The sequence below is a fragment of the Barbus barbus genome, assembly GCF_936440315.1.
Source record: "Barbus barbus genome assembly, chromosome: 8".
NCBI lineage: Eukaryota > Metazoa > Chordata > Actinopteri > Cypriniformes > Cyprinidae > Barbus > Barbus barbus.
Window position 1 is genome coordinate 4189073 of NC_136736.1, and position 17540 is coordinate 4206612.

Here is a 17540-nt window from a genome sequence, read left to right on the forward strand (position 1 = left end):
TCAGATTTCATTTGGTGAGGAGTCACTAAGCTCCACTGAGCTTTAGGAAAGGGAGGCTGACTCCTCTGCTTAGCCTCTGAAGTTTTCAGATATGTTTAGCCCATCCAAAGATGGACTAAACAACACATTATGACCCGGCGACTTTGTTATGGGATGTTGAGGCCACAGTAAGAAAGGAGGAGGAATTTGGGGAATTCATCACTCTGCAGGCTCTTCCTGGAAGAAGAGGGAGATGGGGGCTGGAGCAATAACCATCTGTGTAAGTACAAAAAACATGCTGGTCAACTTCTTATAAGGGAGGGAAACTCTCAGTATGAAAGTGTGTGTTTGAGTTTACACATGATTATTATGGAGTTTCTGCATGCATCAATAAATTAAAGCCGCTGGACTGAGGTCATTTCTTCCCATCTGTTAACAATGTCTCTTGTGTTAGGCCACCTGGAACTGACACTCTCTTGTCAGCTTCACACTTAATGAAACTTTATAAATAAATTAACATTGCTTTGGTGCTTCTTTTTTTATTAGGACAGTAACCTCAAATGGACAACTTTGTATCTTTGTATTCATAGTAGTATTTTAAGTATACATTACTACTCTAGGGTACTAATATGCACCTTTTAGGGTTAAACAAGGTACAAAGTTGTCCCTTATCAGAACTGAATCAGTGACAAGCTGCTGTATCCCTAAGATGCTAATTTTTCAGAGTGTTAGTGCTGTAGACTATGTGCTTGTGTTTCTATAATAGCAGAGGGGATCTGCAGCTGTTGCTGTCAGGACCACTTGTATGTACGCATGCGTGACAGATATGAATGAACAAGCCGAGACTCGCTTTATTCCTGTGATCAAAGCTGAATTTTCAGCATCATTACTCCAGTCTTCAGTGTCACATGATCCTTCAGAAATCACTCTAATATGTTATTTTGCTCCTGAAAAAATATTTATTTTTGTCATCAATGTTGAAAACAGCATTTTTTGGAAGCTGATACAATTTTTCAAGATTCTTTTTTGAATAGAAGGTTCAAAAGAACAGCATTTCTTTGACATCTTCTGTAACGTTATAATTTAAAAAATTACTTATCTAAACTCTTCAGCTAGAAACAATAAATATGATTATGTGATATGAGGGTTCACTGAGGTGTATTTTGCAGTTTATGGGGGAGGGTTTGAAGATCCATTGACTTCCCAAAAGAGTCAAAGCAGGGGGGCATCATTAAGTGATTAGGACTTTGTCTGAACCTGTAATGGAAACTTGCAGCACAAAGTGAATGGCTGTGAATAGCATGCCAGTATGCTAACGCTTGGCTCTTCACATATGAAGTGTTGTGAGGACCCGTGTGTGAGGTTGGGGTGATTTCATGGACATCTGTTCCTGTTGGTCTCTCATGAGTAGCTCAGACAGGCTTATGTTCTTAATATCTAGGCTACTTGAGGAGCAAAATGCTAGAGACTTTAGAAAGAATATTCAGCTAAAAAAGCTTCTATGCTAATAATTAGTCATTATTATTTGAAAGAAATTGATAATTTTATTCAGCAAAAACAGTTTTTAACATTGATAATCAGAAATGTTTCTTGAGCAGTAAATCAGTATATTAGAATGATTTCTGAAGGATCATGTGACATGATGTCATTCAGTAATGATGCTGAAAATTCAGCTTTGATCACAGAAATAAATTACATTTTAAAATATATTCAAATAGAATTTTTAATTAAATAAATGCAGTGTTGGTGGGCATTTCTGTTAAAAACTTAAGAACAAATCTTACAGACTGTCTCACTGATTATGAAGCAAATAATGCCTTAGTTTGTGTTTGTGAAGTGACACTGAAGCAGATCACCATTGATTCATCTCAGATTATGCTGTCAAGCCTTCAAAAATAAATGCACTTATACTTTATGGTACTCCTACTATTCATTACATAACAACATAAAAATTACATAAACAACCCTTTAACAATCTACAATGGTAAACATACTCTCTGCTAAATTAAAACTAGCTATTATCTCATTACTTATCAATCTATGTTTTGAAAACTGTTAAAATTATTTTTTTTAATGATCAAAAAATGAAATTGTAAATAATAATAATAATTTAAAATGACAAATAAATATCAGTTTAATTTTTTTTTCATAATTTTTTAGCAAGCTAACGGTTAATCAGATAACTTTTTTGTTTTAAAAAAATCATGTTTTTTATTTCTCTGAATATAAATATTAGCTAATATAATATAATATGAGCAAACTATAAACTAAAACTTAATAAAATCTATATAGACATTAAAAAACATGTAACCTAATAAATACAACTTAATTCAAAATAAACTAAAACTTAATAAAATCTATATAGACATTAAAAAACATGTAACCTAATAAATACAACTTAATTCAAAATATTAACAAAAACTAAAATAATATATTAACAACACTAAAATAACACTGGCTTATACTTTGCGTGCAATACCAATAAACCTCTTCCTAGTTTAACTTCAATTTATTATAGTTTTCATTTAAAGAAAATTTTTACATATTGTAAATATTTGTTCACCATTAGTATAACTTCCTGAATGCATAACATTCAAAGCTTTCCTCCTCTAATCCATAACAAACCCTGTTCTCTAGGCACAGCTGAGTTTGATATACTGTCAGCTTGAGTGTTTCCTCTCACCTGGTTACAGGTGCATAGCAACCTCTCCTGACGTAGACAAACGCGCACACACACACACACACACACACACACACTAGACTCCCTCCCTTCTGTTTCCTGCCACTGACAGATCCCCCTACACCGGCAGTGGGAAAAATAGTCTCAGTTATAAAGGGTGATATGGACTAGGGGTCTTCAAGATGCAGACAGTCAGAACGGTAGATGTGGTTGACTGCTCTTTTCTCTTCTGCTTTTCCAAGCACAACAAGGCAGCTGTTCAGATCAAGGAGGACATGAAGAGGATGGTGCAGCTGCCCATGATCAAACCCTCTCCGGCCACCTCCACAGGGGGGAAGATCTTCGGGATGTCCCTGCTGGAGTTGAGTGATCTGGGACTTGTCAAGGACGGGGTTCCTGTGGTGGTCCAGAGTATGGTGGAGTATCTGGAAAAGCATGGTAAGTGTTGCTCTCAGCTCACGTGTTAGACCTGATCGCAGAAATCTGATCTGGGGTCAATGATAAAGAATTAAAAGTAACCTGAGTATTTCTTTGGTGAACCATTATAATGCTTTAAGCAACTTATAGCACATCACATCCAGGCCTACTGCATTTTCACAAAGAAGAAATCATCAGGTGACTGATACAGGCCTAAGAGTTACTGGGCAATTTATAATTTATGATCATTGTTTTCAGAGGTGTGGCAAATGCTATAACAAATAGCAGAATACTTTGTTTTGCCCTTTTGAACTTTATAGGGAATGATTCGAGGGCAAAAAATATAATATAATATACCTTTCACTTAAACTTTATGGGAATGATCCCAGGCGAGACACATACCCACACTCACACACGCACATATATATATATATATATATATATATATATATATATATATATGTGTGTGTGTGTGTGTGTATGTATGTATGTATGTATGTGTGTGTGTGAGAGAGAAAAGTTAAAAACCTGTATTATATTAAGTTAAAAACACAGTTTTCTTTCATATTTGTTTCATATTAATATATTGTATTCTTTTTCTGTGTTGTTTTCTATTTTTATTTTGACATGACAGGTTTTTTACATAATATAGATATTTTAATTGTAGGATATCAGAGACTGAATCAGACAAATTTAAGATTCGATCAGAACATCGAAACATGAGAAGCTGAGTTTCCACAAAGAGGGGCCTCAAAGCTGTAACAGGACAACGTCATAAATCTGTCCAAATCCTAGCGCCAACTAGTCTGAAGCAAGCAAACTAACCAGCAAGCCTCTTTCACAGAACAGCTTACAACCTTGAGACAAAAGAACACATTGATAATTCCAATTCAGGAAGGAGACTGTCAAATTTGGGGCAAGTAATCAAGACTGATGGTCACATGTAAACCTGTGATAGAAAATCACGAGCTACAGACTCTGACAGGGTCTCCCCCCATGCAAGACAAAGACTTAGACTGAAATTCCTTAGGAGACTTCTTATTAACCTCTCTCTGATCATCACAGAACATGCCTCTTATTCTCCATAGAACCACACAGAGACAATCTGTTCATATGCACTAAAAATAATCTATGAAAAAGGACCTATGAGTTATTTCTCTGCATAGAAATAACCTATATTATGTTTGTAACCCACACATTAGATTATCATGTTTTAATCAAATATTATGTATGGTTATTTTAATCACGTTTAATAGCATTTTCTTATACATGAACTTCAAAGTTCAAACTTTTTAAAATCAATTACATTTTCTTTTTGTGTGTGTGTGTGTGTGTGTGTGTGTGCTCCTTTTGAAGAATACTGTGGGTTCATTCAGTGCACTCGGACCATGTTGGCTGAAGTGAATGAACTGGCAAACAGTATGGTTTTCTACCTGCCAATAGTACATGTTGTCTAAGAACATAAAGTCACAGCTTTTACTACTTTAGTGAATGGCTCCAAGCCTTTAGCCAACAAAGACCAAGCTGTGACTATTACAATTAGGTAACTGGGTACCGGATCAAGGTCAAACCAAATAAAAAAGGAAAGATGAGTGCACTCAAGTACCAGAATGATTTGTAATCGTATTTATGTAAAATATTCTGTAATATTTATTTATTTACGGTAAAAATACTAAGTTTAACATTATACAGTCAGTAAAAAAAAAAAAAAAATTTAGGAAGCATTTTGTATTATTTATTTGTAAACACAAAAGATAATAAAAAGCACATTATTTAAAGTCACAAATATTTTAAAATGTACCAAAAACAATTCTTCCCACCTCGGTCCTCTAAAACTCATTTGTTAGTAAAGAACTGTGATTGACAACAACATGACAAAACTGCAAGGATGAAATAGAAAACAGTAATATTTTATATAGCAATACTGTTCAAAATATTTTATATTATATTAATTTCACTTCCTACTGACAAATAACATTACTTGTGTTAGAATTTTCCATTAAATTAACTTTCAATACTTAAAGACTATAATTCATTAAACATTATTGTTTATTACCATATTTGTTCCAAACTGTAGTACATACTGTACTCTGCTAAATCTGAAGCCTAGAAGCTGCAGTGGTGCTTGTTTTCCTCTGAATGGTGCTATAACTATATAGATGAAAATCACTTACTGGGCCTTTGACAAGTCAGCACGAAACTGTGCAAGTATTTTACTTGAGCTTGATTTTTCTGTAGACTTTATGCCGTTGATCAAATATCTTCTAATATATATATATATATATTTTAAAAGATTAGTTTGGAAATTAAGCTAAGAGTGTCATAACTATTGAAACCCTGAAATGTTGTTAGTTTTAACTACAAATTGACTTGTGTCTCTCTCATGGTGCCACTATCTGCCAGGTCTTCATCTGGAGGGTCTGTTCAGAGTGAATGGCAGCGTCCGGACTGTGGATAACCTGCGGAAGAGGTTTGATGCTGGAGAAGAGGTGGATCTTCATCAGGATGCAGACGCCTTTGCTGTAGCCAGTTTACTGAAGCAGTTCTTGAGGGATCTACCTGAAGGTCTCATCCACCCCTCCATCCACAGTCCTCTCATTCAGCTGTACCAGGGTGAGTCTGCTTTAGTCTTCATTCATGGGAGGTGTGGTGTAGTACATCTGGGCTGGTGTTAACAGAAAGATTGTAGGTTTAAACTTCATAGCCCGGCTTAAGGGGACATGGTGAGAGAAAAGATATGACATGGGAGGAAAACCCTAATTATATTTGGGAAGTAATCATTTTGACTTTCATTTATGCCTAATTATGTTAAGAAACCATGTTTTCAATTCAAAACGACCATTTTTAGAAAAAACGTCGATTAGTTTGTACCCCTGGGTATTTTACTGTCATTAGTTTAAGATTTAAAGTAAAAATGTTGTCATATTAAACGTTTCGCTATTTCCATCCCACCTCCTTCTCTTTCGACGATTCTCGCGCTGAAACTTGAAACAAATTAGAAAATTTAAGCAAAACTTATTTTGTGAACTCTAAACCCCGCCTACTTTGATTTGATTGGCCATCTCAATCGAGGCAGAGCCTAAATAAAAAATAAAATAATCACTGTTTTTGTCATCCTAACAACAAACATACATCTATCTCCATCTTCAAATATGTGAATGAATGACTGTGGTGTGAAGTTCACACCACAGTCATTCATTCACATATTTGAGCCTTAAAGGAACTGAGCCTTAAAGGAACACTCCACTTTTTTTGAAAATGGGCTCATTTTACAAGTCCCCAAGAGTTGAGTTTTACCGTTTTTGGATCCATTCAGCCGATCTCCGGGTCTGACGGTAGCACTTTTAGCGTAGCTTAGCATAGATAATTGAATCTGATTAGACCGTTAGCATCTCGCTCAAAAATGACCAAAGAGTTTAGATAATTTTCCTATATAAAACTTGACTCTTCTGTAGTTGCATCGTGTACTAAGACTGACGGAAAACGAAAAGTTGCGATTTTCTAGGCCAATATGGCTAGGAACTATACTCTCATTCCAGAGTAATAATCAAGGAACTTTGCTGCCGTACCATGGGTGCAGCAGGCGCAATGATATTGCGATGCGCCTGAAAGTAGTCGAGATGGTCCTCACTGCAGAACACAAGATCCAGGGGGTGTGCTTGGATCTAGATCCAACTCCTCCCACCTTACATATACCTAAACCTACCCATCTCCACCCCCTGATCCCAAAGCCCACCCATCTCAACCCCTAAACCTACCATCTCCACCCCTAAACCTACTCATCTCCACCCCTAAACCTACCCATCTCCACCCCCTAGATGTGGATCCAGCCCTGCCCCCTGGATCTTTGTTCTGCAGTGAGGGGCTAGTACTGAAGTAGTCCCCAGCTATTTCATAGTTAGTTACCTAGATGGGGACTACTTCCAGGCGCTGCATAATTTCATTGCGTCTGCTGCAGGGTACAGGGTCCACGACTGATCTAAAGTATCCAGACAGGAATTTTGTTACCCATTCTCAGTGGGAAAGTGCCCAAGGAACATTGCTCTGTGTATCATCAGCATAAGAGCCCTTAAAGGGATATGGTAATGAAAAATAAGCTGAAATGAAAAAAAATATATATATTTCATCGCTCTCAAAACGTTTTTTAAGGGGAACGCAGTCGTTTTACAAGATAATGCAAATGTTTTGCTTGCAAACGCAAAACCATTAAAATATAATTTTCCCTCTCATAAATTTCATCACCTAATGCACGTGTATATATATGTATATATATATATATATATATATATATATATATATATATATATATATATATATATATATATGTGTGTGTGTGTATTAACAGTATTTACATTAACATTATAATGTGTTTAATTCATAATAGCAAAGTAGGTCAGCGGTTTAGTGCCAGTCAAACCGGTTAAGCTGTTGATCAACTGAAATGATTTAGGTGAAGGTTATGGTTCTATCTTAAGCTCATGAGTCATAGTGAAGATAAAGACTGAGCAGAGCGGCCTTAGACTTTAGTGTAGACTATATCATAGTAAGTGTTTAAAATGTTCATACTGCCTGAAGAGCTCTAGGCAAGATTTTGGCTTCTGAACGGTGTAAAAGATTAGATAGTGCTTTAATAAATTACATTATTTTGCTGGCTTACGTCCATTGGGTCCATTCAAACTTGAAAAAATATTACATTTGCAACTGTATCATCCTTCACTGGCCTCTGCGACGTGCAGAGAGGAGACTTTGCTTGATTAACGTTGTCTTGCTGTCAGAGATCAGCGGTGCACCAATAAACACCTCAGTTTCATATTAATGCTTCCCAAAAAAAGATTTCCTGAAGGAATTATGTGAGCTGCTTTCTCCACAGACTTGTTTTCTGCAGTTTATTTCTTATTCTCCCTCACTGTTGGTGTCCCAATCTCCCTCTCTTTGTGGCATGTGCGAGACACTATATATCCTGTGCAGATGGTGCATCTCGGATGCCAGAAAACAAAGATTAAAACAGACACATATTTGTATTGGGAATGTTGTGTGCGCATGCAGATACCGTGGAGTTGCATAGAAATTTAAGATGAACTCTTGGATTTGATTTCAAACTCAGAATGTGAAAAAATAATAAATTGTTATTAATATGAATATATTCAAACAACAATAATTTGTTGCTGATTAAAAAGAAAATATGACATTTCTTCTCACCATTGAGCCCCCAACATCTACTATTTTAAATCTATATATGAAATATATATGATTATTGCTAGTAAATTCTCCCTTACCTTTCAATCATAGGGAAGTTCCTCTATTCCATTAGTAGTTATAGCAGGCACACTTCAGCACTTCAGTTCTCTTCCCGTTACTCCACCACTGTTTTACTACATGTCCACACACTATTAAAGCCGTCACCCTTCTCCTACTTCTTACAGAGTATTTCTGAGTCAGCTCTATTCACTTCCACATTTACTATTCACCTTAAAAGTGCCACAAATAATCCTTGTCAACACTTCATGTTTTGCAGCTTTTCCCCAGCAACTGTTACTGCTCTGTTACTGTTTCTGTGACAGCTATAGTTAAAATAGAAAATATATTATATATATAGCAGTGTATTTATTTTTTGACAAATGAGTAGTAGAATTTGTTACTGTTTTAAACAAAATAGAAAAAATATAACAATAACAACATTATAATATAAAATGTATTGTTACTGTAAATATTAATGATTAATACTTTATTTAGCTATTTAATTATAAAATACATAAGTACTGGAATTTGTCACCGACTTTATAAGGTGTTTAAATAATTGAAAGTAGCATTTTCTGTTTGTTTGACCACATTTCTTTTGTATTTAATATCCTATTTAATCAATGAAATTCTTTATTATATTTCTGTATTTTTCTGTCAGAATCCAGTGAGGATGACTTCTGTAAGGACCTGCGTGAGCTCCTACTCCAGCTGCCAGATATTCACTACAGTCTCCTGCATTACTTATGTCACTTCCTGTCTCAGGTGGAACAGGAACATGCTCATAACCGCATGACGGCCACCAACCTGGCCATGGTGTTTGGGCCCAACGTCTTCCAGTAAGTCACACAGTTCAACATGAGCAAACCAATCAAATATATTTTTCACTTCTATTAATTATATCAGCTGATCCATAATCAGCTGATATAATAACTTGAAGACCTATCGTGTCTTCAAGTAAATACTTTACTTTGCATTTAAGTACACACATTTTACCTTGAGCTATGCATGTATCCCCAAGCTATTTGAATTATGTTTCGTCCACTCATTGCCAAAAGCTGCATGTTATGTGGTCTGGGTGTCATGTTCTCAGTTTCGCTTGCACAGTGATGAATTATTCTGTTACTTCACATTATTATGTTTATTTATGTATACTGTATACTGTTTATTATTATAAAAAAAAATTACGGGGTATTTGACATGACTTTTTTTAGTTGATTATTCAATGTAATTTTTATGACTTCATATTAATTGAGACACTATGTAAAATATCAATTTGCCATATCACAGGACTGTTTAAATTTTAAAAAGCGTGATATTTTTCAGTAACACTTTATTTGAAGGACCAATTCCCACTATTAATTAGTTGCTTATTAGCATGCATATTACTAGCATATTGGCTGTTTATTACCACTTTTTAGCCCATATTATTGCCTTATTTTGCATGACCATATTTCCCCTTAATCCTGTCCCATACCTAAACAACTACCTTACTAGTACCTTACTACCTTACGAGTCAAAAAGTTGAGACAAAAGTTGTAATTAATTATTAGTTAATTGTGAGAATTGATCCACAAATTAAAGTGTGACCTTATGTTGCGGAAATAAATAATCCATACAAAAGTATCATAAAAAGTCATCATTAATCATTTGACAGCACTAATAAATTTCAACCTAAATTCTTGATGGTTTAAATTGTCATTGCATCATTAAAAGTAATGCTTTGAAATACATGTTGGGTGCAAGTCTTATGGCTATCCTGGCTTTGGACTCCAATAGAGGGGGCCAAAGTCCAGGTGGAATTCTTTACTGGATGTCAGCGCTAACACAAATATCACTTACATACTCTCTGTGGTCATAAATTACTTGGTTGCTATTTTCAGGCACAGAAGCACTGATTATTCACAAGTGAATAGCTCTGAGAAAAAAACAGCACAAGAAAAGCTCAGAAAGCATACAGATGTGAACCTCCATACATAACTATCTATATATCCAGATTTAAGCCAACACCCTTCAATATTTTCAATGTAGTTTATGTCTTACAGAGACTGGACGTGAAGGAATGTGATTTTACAAAATACAAGTTAATTGTTGCATCAATTCATTTTAAATATTATTTTATCTGTTCCATGTTATAGTGACTTGTAAGCAAGTTGCCAGCTGTTGCAATATAAACGCAACCCCTAATAATAAATCAGCCACTCAGTTTCAGGGAATCCCTGTGACTACAACATGTGCGTTTGACACCTCAGCGTCTGTGTATACGCAATGTGTGTAACCTCAGATCAGTGAGGTGGAGGTGACAAAACTGTTGCCTGTTTTAGGCACATACCTTTCTTCGCTGTACAACATGTTCTCTTTGTCGGGAATAATTAAACCACAAATACAGCTGTCAGACAAGCACTCAGTGACCCCATACAGTAGCAGCATTTACTGCACATTTTATTACCCTCTATCGTGGGACAGTATCTCAGTGTGGCCTCACACACTGAGAGAGTAATATTATTTAGTTTACAAAAAAGTTTTTTTTTTTCAAACCTTTTACCTAAGTGACAGCAAATTGAAATTGACTCTACATTGTTACCTTAATCCCGTAATGACACTTTTTTATAAAAAATCTATCAGATTTTATTTAGTTGTTTTATTCTTGATTTAATTTCGCATCAGCAGCAACACTATTTACTTTTATTGCATATTGCTCAATTGATTGTGATATGTCATTGCTTATGATTTATTACTAAAAAGGGCTTTAAAAAGGGAGGTGATGTTGTCCCTGGTTTTATCATTTAATGTGGCGGCACTGTGTTTTCTGCAGTGTGTCATCTGGTTTTGATGGTATACGGGAGCAGAATATCTGTAACAACATTATGGCCAAGCTGATCCAGAACTACAGCGCCATCTTTGAGTCTGTGGTGGAGAGAAGGCAGATCGAAGAAAAACCTTCAAACCTCATCATAGTCAAAGTGAGTACTGACAAAACATATTAACTCCCAATGCACTGCCACTTCACTTGCCCTCGGTTGGCAGTCAGCTATACCATAGACAAAATTATTAAAGAATAATAAATATAATTGTTCAGTGCAACAGAATAGTCCTTGAAATGGAGGCATTTAATATTAGTACATGTAAACAAACTAAAATTGGGGTTGAAACCAGTGTTGTTTTAGTATCCTTACTTTACTATCTTAGTATTTATTAAGATTTTGAGTTCTTTTTAAATTAAGAATAATAATTATAATTGTTGAGAAAATGAAAAATTAATAAATGCAAACAAACAAAAATTGGGATCCAAGCCAGTGTTAGTATCTTATACTATATTCGTGTTTTATACTTTCTGTTTGCCTTTTACTTTTAGTTGTTTTAGTCATTTTTTGTATTTTTTATATTGGAAATGTTTATTTTGCAACTATCATGAAATAATTTAAGAACAATTTTAAAATGTAAAAGTTTTTTATATAAGTTTTGGTAACACTTTACAATGTGTCATTTATTAACATTAGTTAATGTATTAACTAACATGAACAAACAATGAACAATGCATTTATTACACTTTATTCATCTTTGTTAATGTTAGTTAATAAAATAAAGTTGTTCATAGTTTATTCATGTTAGTTCACAGTGCATTAACAAACACAATTATTGTGATTTTAATAATGCATTAGTAAATGCTGAAATTAACATTAACTAAGATTAATAAATGCTGTAGAAGTCCAGTCATGGCCAACAATATCGGCACCCTTGGTAAATATGATGAAAGAAGGCTGTGAAAATTAATCTGCATTGTTAATCCTTTTGATCTTTTATTTAAAAAATTCACAAAAATCTAACCTTTCATTGGATAATAAGAATTTAAAATGGGGTAAATATCATTATGAAATAAATGTTTTTCTCAAATACACGTTGGACAGAATTATTGGCACCCCTAGAGATTCTTATGAGTAAAATATCTCTGAAGTGCATTCCCATTCATATTTACAATTTTGAGCACTCCAGGGTGATTACGAACATGAAATTATCCAGCCATGGCTTCCTGTTTCACAGAAATATAAATAGGAGGGAAAACAAAGCCCAAATTCCCTTTATCATCCATCACAATGAGAAAAACCAAAGAATATATTTCTGATGTGCAGCAAAAGATAATTGAGCTTCACAAATTAGTGAAGTGGCTTAAAAAAAAAGAGCTAGGGCAGTGAAAATTCCCATTTCCACCATCAGGGCAATAATTAAGAATTTCCAATCAACATAAAATGTTACGAAACTGCCTGGAAGAGGACGTGTGTCTATATCGTCCTAATGCACGGTGAGAAGGAGAGTTTGAGTGGCTAAAGACTCTCCAAGGACCACAGCTGGAGAATTGCAGAAAATAGATGAGTCTTGGGTCAGAAAACCTTAAAAAAAAAAAAAAGGTCAAACAGCACCTACACACCAGATGTTGTTTGTGAGGGTTTCAAGAAAAATTCTCCCAGCTCATCCAAAAACAAACTCCAGCATATTCAGTTATCAGACACGACTGGAACTTCAAATGGGACTGGCTTCTATGGTCAGATGAAACTAAAATATGAGCTTTTTAGCAGCAAACACTCAAGATGGGTTTGGTGAGCACAGGGATAAAAAGTACCCCACGTGTACACTGAAATATACTGCTGTATTTTTGATGTTGTGGGCCTATATTTCTGCTGGAGGTCCTGGACATCTTGTTTAGACACATGGCATCATGGATTCTATCAAATAGCAACAGATAAAAAATCCATAAGTGACTGATTCTGTTAGAAATCTTATAATGGGCCATGTTTGGATCTTCCAACCGTACAATAATCCAAACACAAACCTCAAAAACAACACAAAAATGGGTCACTGAGCACAAAACCAAGCTTCTGCTGGCCATTCCAGTCCTCTGACCTGAACCCTGTAGAAAATGAGTGAGGTGAACTGAAGAGAAGAAGCACCGTCATGGAGCTGTGAATCTAAAGGATCTGGAGTGATTCTGGATGAAGGAATGGTCTCTGATCTTGTCAGGTGTTCTCTAACCTCATCAGGCATTATAGGAGAAAATTTAGAGCTGTTAAACTGGCAAATGGAGGTTTCAAAAAGTATTGAATAAAAGGGTGCCGTTAATTGTGTCTAATTCATTCATTTCAATTACTGTAAATGTTTTTATAATTGTTTAGCTTTAGTTAAGAATAACAACACTGGTCCAAAAAGTCATGGTACTCTGAGAAAATCAACTGAGAAAATCAAACCCATGTGAAAGATGTGTTTCTATACGACCCAAAACATGTCAATTTCTCCTGCTTCAGCCTAGTGGTCACATGCATAGACTGTGTCTGCCTGACCTTGCTTTGTTGCTGTTTGCACTGACTCGCCAAAACTTCAAGACGTCATCATGCTATCTCTCTTACGCCACCATCAACAATGTCTGATTTTCTGTATTTTCACTTTAGTTTCAGTCATCACATGAAATTGTGTTGTCTTCTGGATGCATCAGTCATGTGCACTGGCGCTTTGTTGCTGTAGTCAGTGGGTTCAGGTGATCTCGCGTGAATTCCTGAGTGTATTGTTTTGTTCCCAGGAGGCCAACACAAACACTGAAAACACAGAGACTTCAACTTTTACTCCTGCTCCGAAGGCACACGCTTCACATGTCAAGAAGATGAAGGTACAGTTGATGGTATACAGTGTGTGTGTATTCGTAGATGTGTGTATGCCTGTATTATCAACCTGCTACGGTACACAGAGTCAGTGTGGGTTTGTTTCCACAGTCCATGTCAAATTCCAGTGACATAGCACTTCAAAACCACCAGCAATCCAATAACACTAGTCACCCTGAGGTGAAAGGTAGAATCACAAGACTCAGCTTTGAGTTTAATCCAAATGATGCAGATCTTAAGTCAGTCAAAGGCTGTTTTTTAAAGGAATAGTTGAGCCAAAAATGAAAATTTGTTGAAAATGTATTCACCCTCGGGCCATACAAAATGTAGAGTTTTTTTCTCTTCATCTGAACAGATTTGGCGAAATTTAGTATTATATCACTTGCTCACCAATGGATCCTCTGCAGTGAATGGGTGCCGTCAGAATGAGAGTCCAAACAGTTGATAAAAACATCACAATAATCCACAAGCAATCCACACCACTCCAGTCCATCAATTAACATCAAATCTACATGTTTGTAATGGACAAATCCATCATTAAAACATTTTTAACTTCAAAATGTCACTTCTGGTCCATAATCCATAATAATCCTTCCTCCAATAAAAAAGTCCATCTCCCTTTGTGCGATCACATTAAAACCAGCATATTTGTTTAAAGCTATTTTAGGCTGTTTTAGCATATATCTCTCCTGATTCAGACCAGATGACTTTCACTGGAGGAAGCAATATTGTGGATAGAGGACTTGTATTTTAGCCAGAAACAATGGTCTGAAGTGTAAAACATCTTAATAATGAATTCTTCTTTCTTAGAAACATGAAGCTTTTCACTTCACCAGACATTAGTTGATGGACTGGAGTGGTGTGGATTATTGTGAAGTGTTTATCAGCTGTTTGGACTCTCATGCTGATGACACCCATTCACTGTATAATGCTAAATTTCTCCAAATCTGATGTGATGAAAAAACAAACTCATCTACATCTTGGATGGCTTTTTCTTTAATAGTCATTTGGGTTTTTTTTTTTCAGCACTTAAAGACTTTTACCACAGATGTGCCTGCATGAGACATAAAACTGGGGGCTCGATTAAACCTCTTAGTATTTACATCATGCTGACTTTGGATCGGATTCTTGTGACCTTAATTCCCATTAAAGGGCCCGGCTAGTGATGTATTTGTCTTTCCGATGGGTATTAAAGTTACACCCCTGAGGAACACAAAATGTGTTTTTATGGACTACAGGATGTGTTTGCTCATGCACTGAGGAACAACATTGAGTGAAAGATGAAGAACAGATCTACAGTAGCTCGTGCCAAGTACACCTCTTGATAAACACTAAGTCAATAAATATATAAAGTCACTTAGTCATATTTGCTCTCTTGATAAATTCCACGAGCAGGCATATTGTAATTGAGTTTTCCCAGACTCTCTGAATTTACTCTTACACGCCGGATGTTAAGAGCTCTGTTTTCTGTAAATTGAATTGAATTAACTTTCCCTCTCAATTGGATGATGTCAGTTGCATATGACGCTGGTCATGCGTACGTGCTCAGAACCACTCGGTGTAGTGTTTACGTGTCTGCTGGAGACGGGCTGTGTCTCATGTTTGTGTATGTTCTCTCTATGAAGCAGTGTGAACCATGACCCTCTTAAATGACTGGCATGATGTTTTGATAACAATAATATTGTTTCTGTAGATTGAAAAACCTTGTATGAAAGTACTACTTACTACCCTCTGGGCACACGTTTTTCCAAGTACTGTTCAAAGGTGTGGGGTCAGTAAGATTTTTAAAAGAAGTCTCTAGTGCTGTCAAAAGATTAATCGCGATTAATCACATCCAAAATAAAAGTTTTTGTTCACATAATATATATGTGTGTGTGTGTACTATGTATATTTATTATGTATATGTAAAGACACACACATACAGTATATATTTTGAAAATATTTACATGTATTTACATTTATATATTTATGTTCATATAAATGATATCATAAATATATTTAATATAAAAACGTAACATATTTTTCTTAAATATACACTTGCATTTGTGTGTATTTATATATACATAATAAATATGCATAGTGTACACACATATATTTTGTAAACAAAAACTTTTATTTTGGATGCGATTAATCCCGATTAATCATTTAACAGCACTAGAAGTCTCTAATGCTCACCAATGGCGCATAAAACAACTGCTTTTTATTTGTGTGTATATATATATATATATATATATATATATATATATATATATATATATTCAAATGTGATGGAAAGCTGAGTTTTCAGCATCATTACTCCAGTCTTCAGTGTCATGATCCTTCAGAAATCATTCTGATATGCTGATTTGCTGCTCAAGAAGCATTTCTTATTATTCATATTATCAATTATGAAAACTCCTTAATATTTTTGTGGAAATAACAAAACATTATTTGACATAGAAATCTTTTGTAACACTATCAGTGTCTTTATTGTCACTTTTGATCAATTCAATGCATTCATGCTGAATAAAAGTATTATTATTATTTTTTTTAAATCATACTGACTTCTAACTTTTTAACAGTGATGTATTTCTGCAACTCTCTTTTATGTTTTATACAGTTTACTGTTTTTGAGATGCCCGTGTTTCTATAAACTTTAAATGTAATAAATTGTATGTTGAAATCATTTGATCAATCACTATCATTTTGTTAGGTCACACAATGCACTCCAGTTGAAAATTTAGATTATTCAAGAGAAAAGGAGACAAGTCCAGACAACCCTATAGCGACACCAAGAAAAAAGACGGTAAGAATCGCCAACATTCGCTAGATATTCTTTGTGTTTTAGAGACTTGCTTCGTCAAATAGACATTTGTAGTGAGAACCTGACTGAATTTACTAGCTCTTATCTTCTACAAAATATGATTAAGATCAATCTGGCTTCTTCATATGACAAATAAAACGTCACACTTCCTGCTTCTGGAACTGTTGTAAATTACAAACCACATTCACAAGTTACAAATCAATAAAATGGATTGCAGTGTCAATAAAGTTATGTGCAATTATAGTCGTTTCATGGTATAATCAAGTGCTTGTTGTGTAAATTCCCTATGGGCCTGATCGATTTATCATCCAGCTTTATTCTATTAACCAGAAGTAAGTGGAGTTTAGATCCTCATTGTGGCCTCCTGGAAGGAAGAGTCTTCACATTCATAAATCTGGAATATTTTCCCCCATCTTCCACCTTCCAGAAATATCTCAGCCGAGGAAGGTCTTAACACACAACGGCTTATGCTGTGTTTTTGTGTTATCTTTGAAATCCAAAGCTATTGAAAGTCCTCTGTTTACATAGACATGTAGTGCTGATCAAACCGAGTTTGACCAGATAAGGCCTGTGGGAGAACCGTCTAATCGGCAAACTGATGTCGTAAACAGGCTGAGAATTGCTGATGGAAAAAATACATGATGTGACTTTCATGAAAAATAAGACCACTTCCTACGGCGGAGACGTTTCCAATTACATAAGGGGTCAATGAAATCTTTCAGTTTAACACGTAGCGCTAGCCGAACTGGCTCACTCGGATTATCTCATTTTGTTT

The 17540-nt window shown here is 35.2% G+C and overlaps 1 protein-coding gene across 2 annotated transcripts in view; it reads left to right on the forward strand.

The window, feature by feature from the left end:
* The first annotated feature begins 13 nt into the window (after window positions 1-13).
* The window catches only part of LOC306873696 (protein FAM13A-like), a 46896-nt gene continuing 29369 nt past the window's right edge, over window positions 14-17540 (forward strand). Inside the window, exons 1-7 of one of the 2 annotated variants that reach the window (XM_079423160.1) lie at window positions 14-259; window positions 2902-3097; window positions 5480-5689; window positions 8976-9153; window positions 11130-11277; window positions 13884-13970; window positions 16655-16747. In XM_079423160.1, coding sequence (XP_079279286.1) covers window positions 233-259; window positions 2902-3097; window positions 5480-5689; window positions 8976-9153; window positions 11130-11277; window positions 13884-13970; window positions 16655-16747 — 939 coding nt within the window. In that variant the 5' untranslated portion in view covers window positions 14-232. The remainder of the gene's footprint in view (window positions 260-2901; window positions 3098-5479; window positions 5690-8975; window positions 9154-11129; window positions 11278-13883; window positions 13971-16654; window positions 16748-17540) is intronic. The other variant, XM_079423159.1, reaches the window with a different exon arrangement.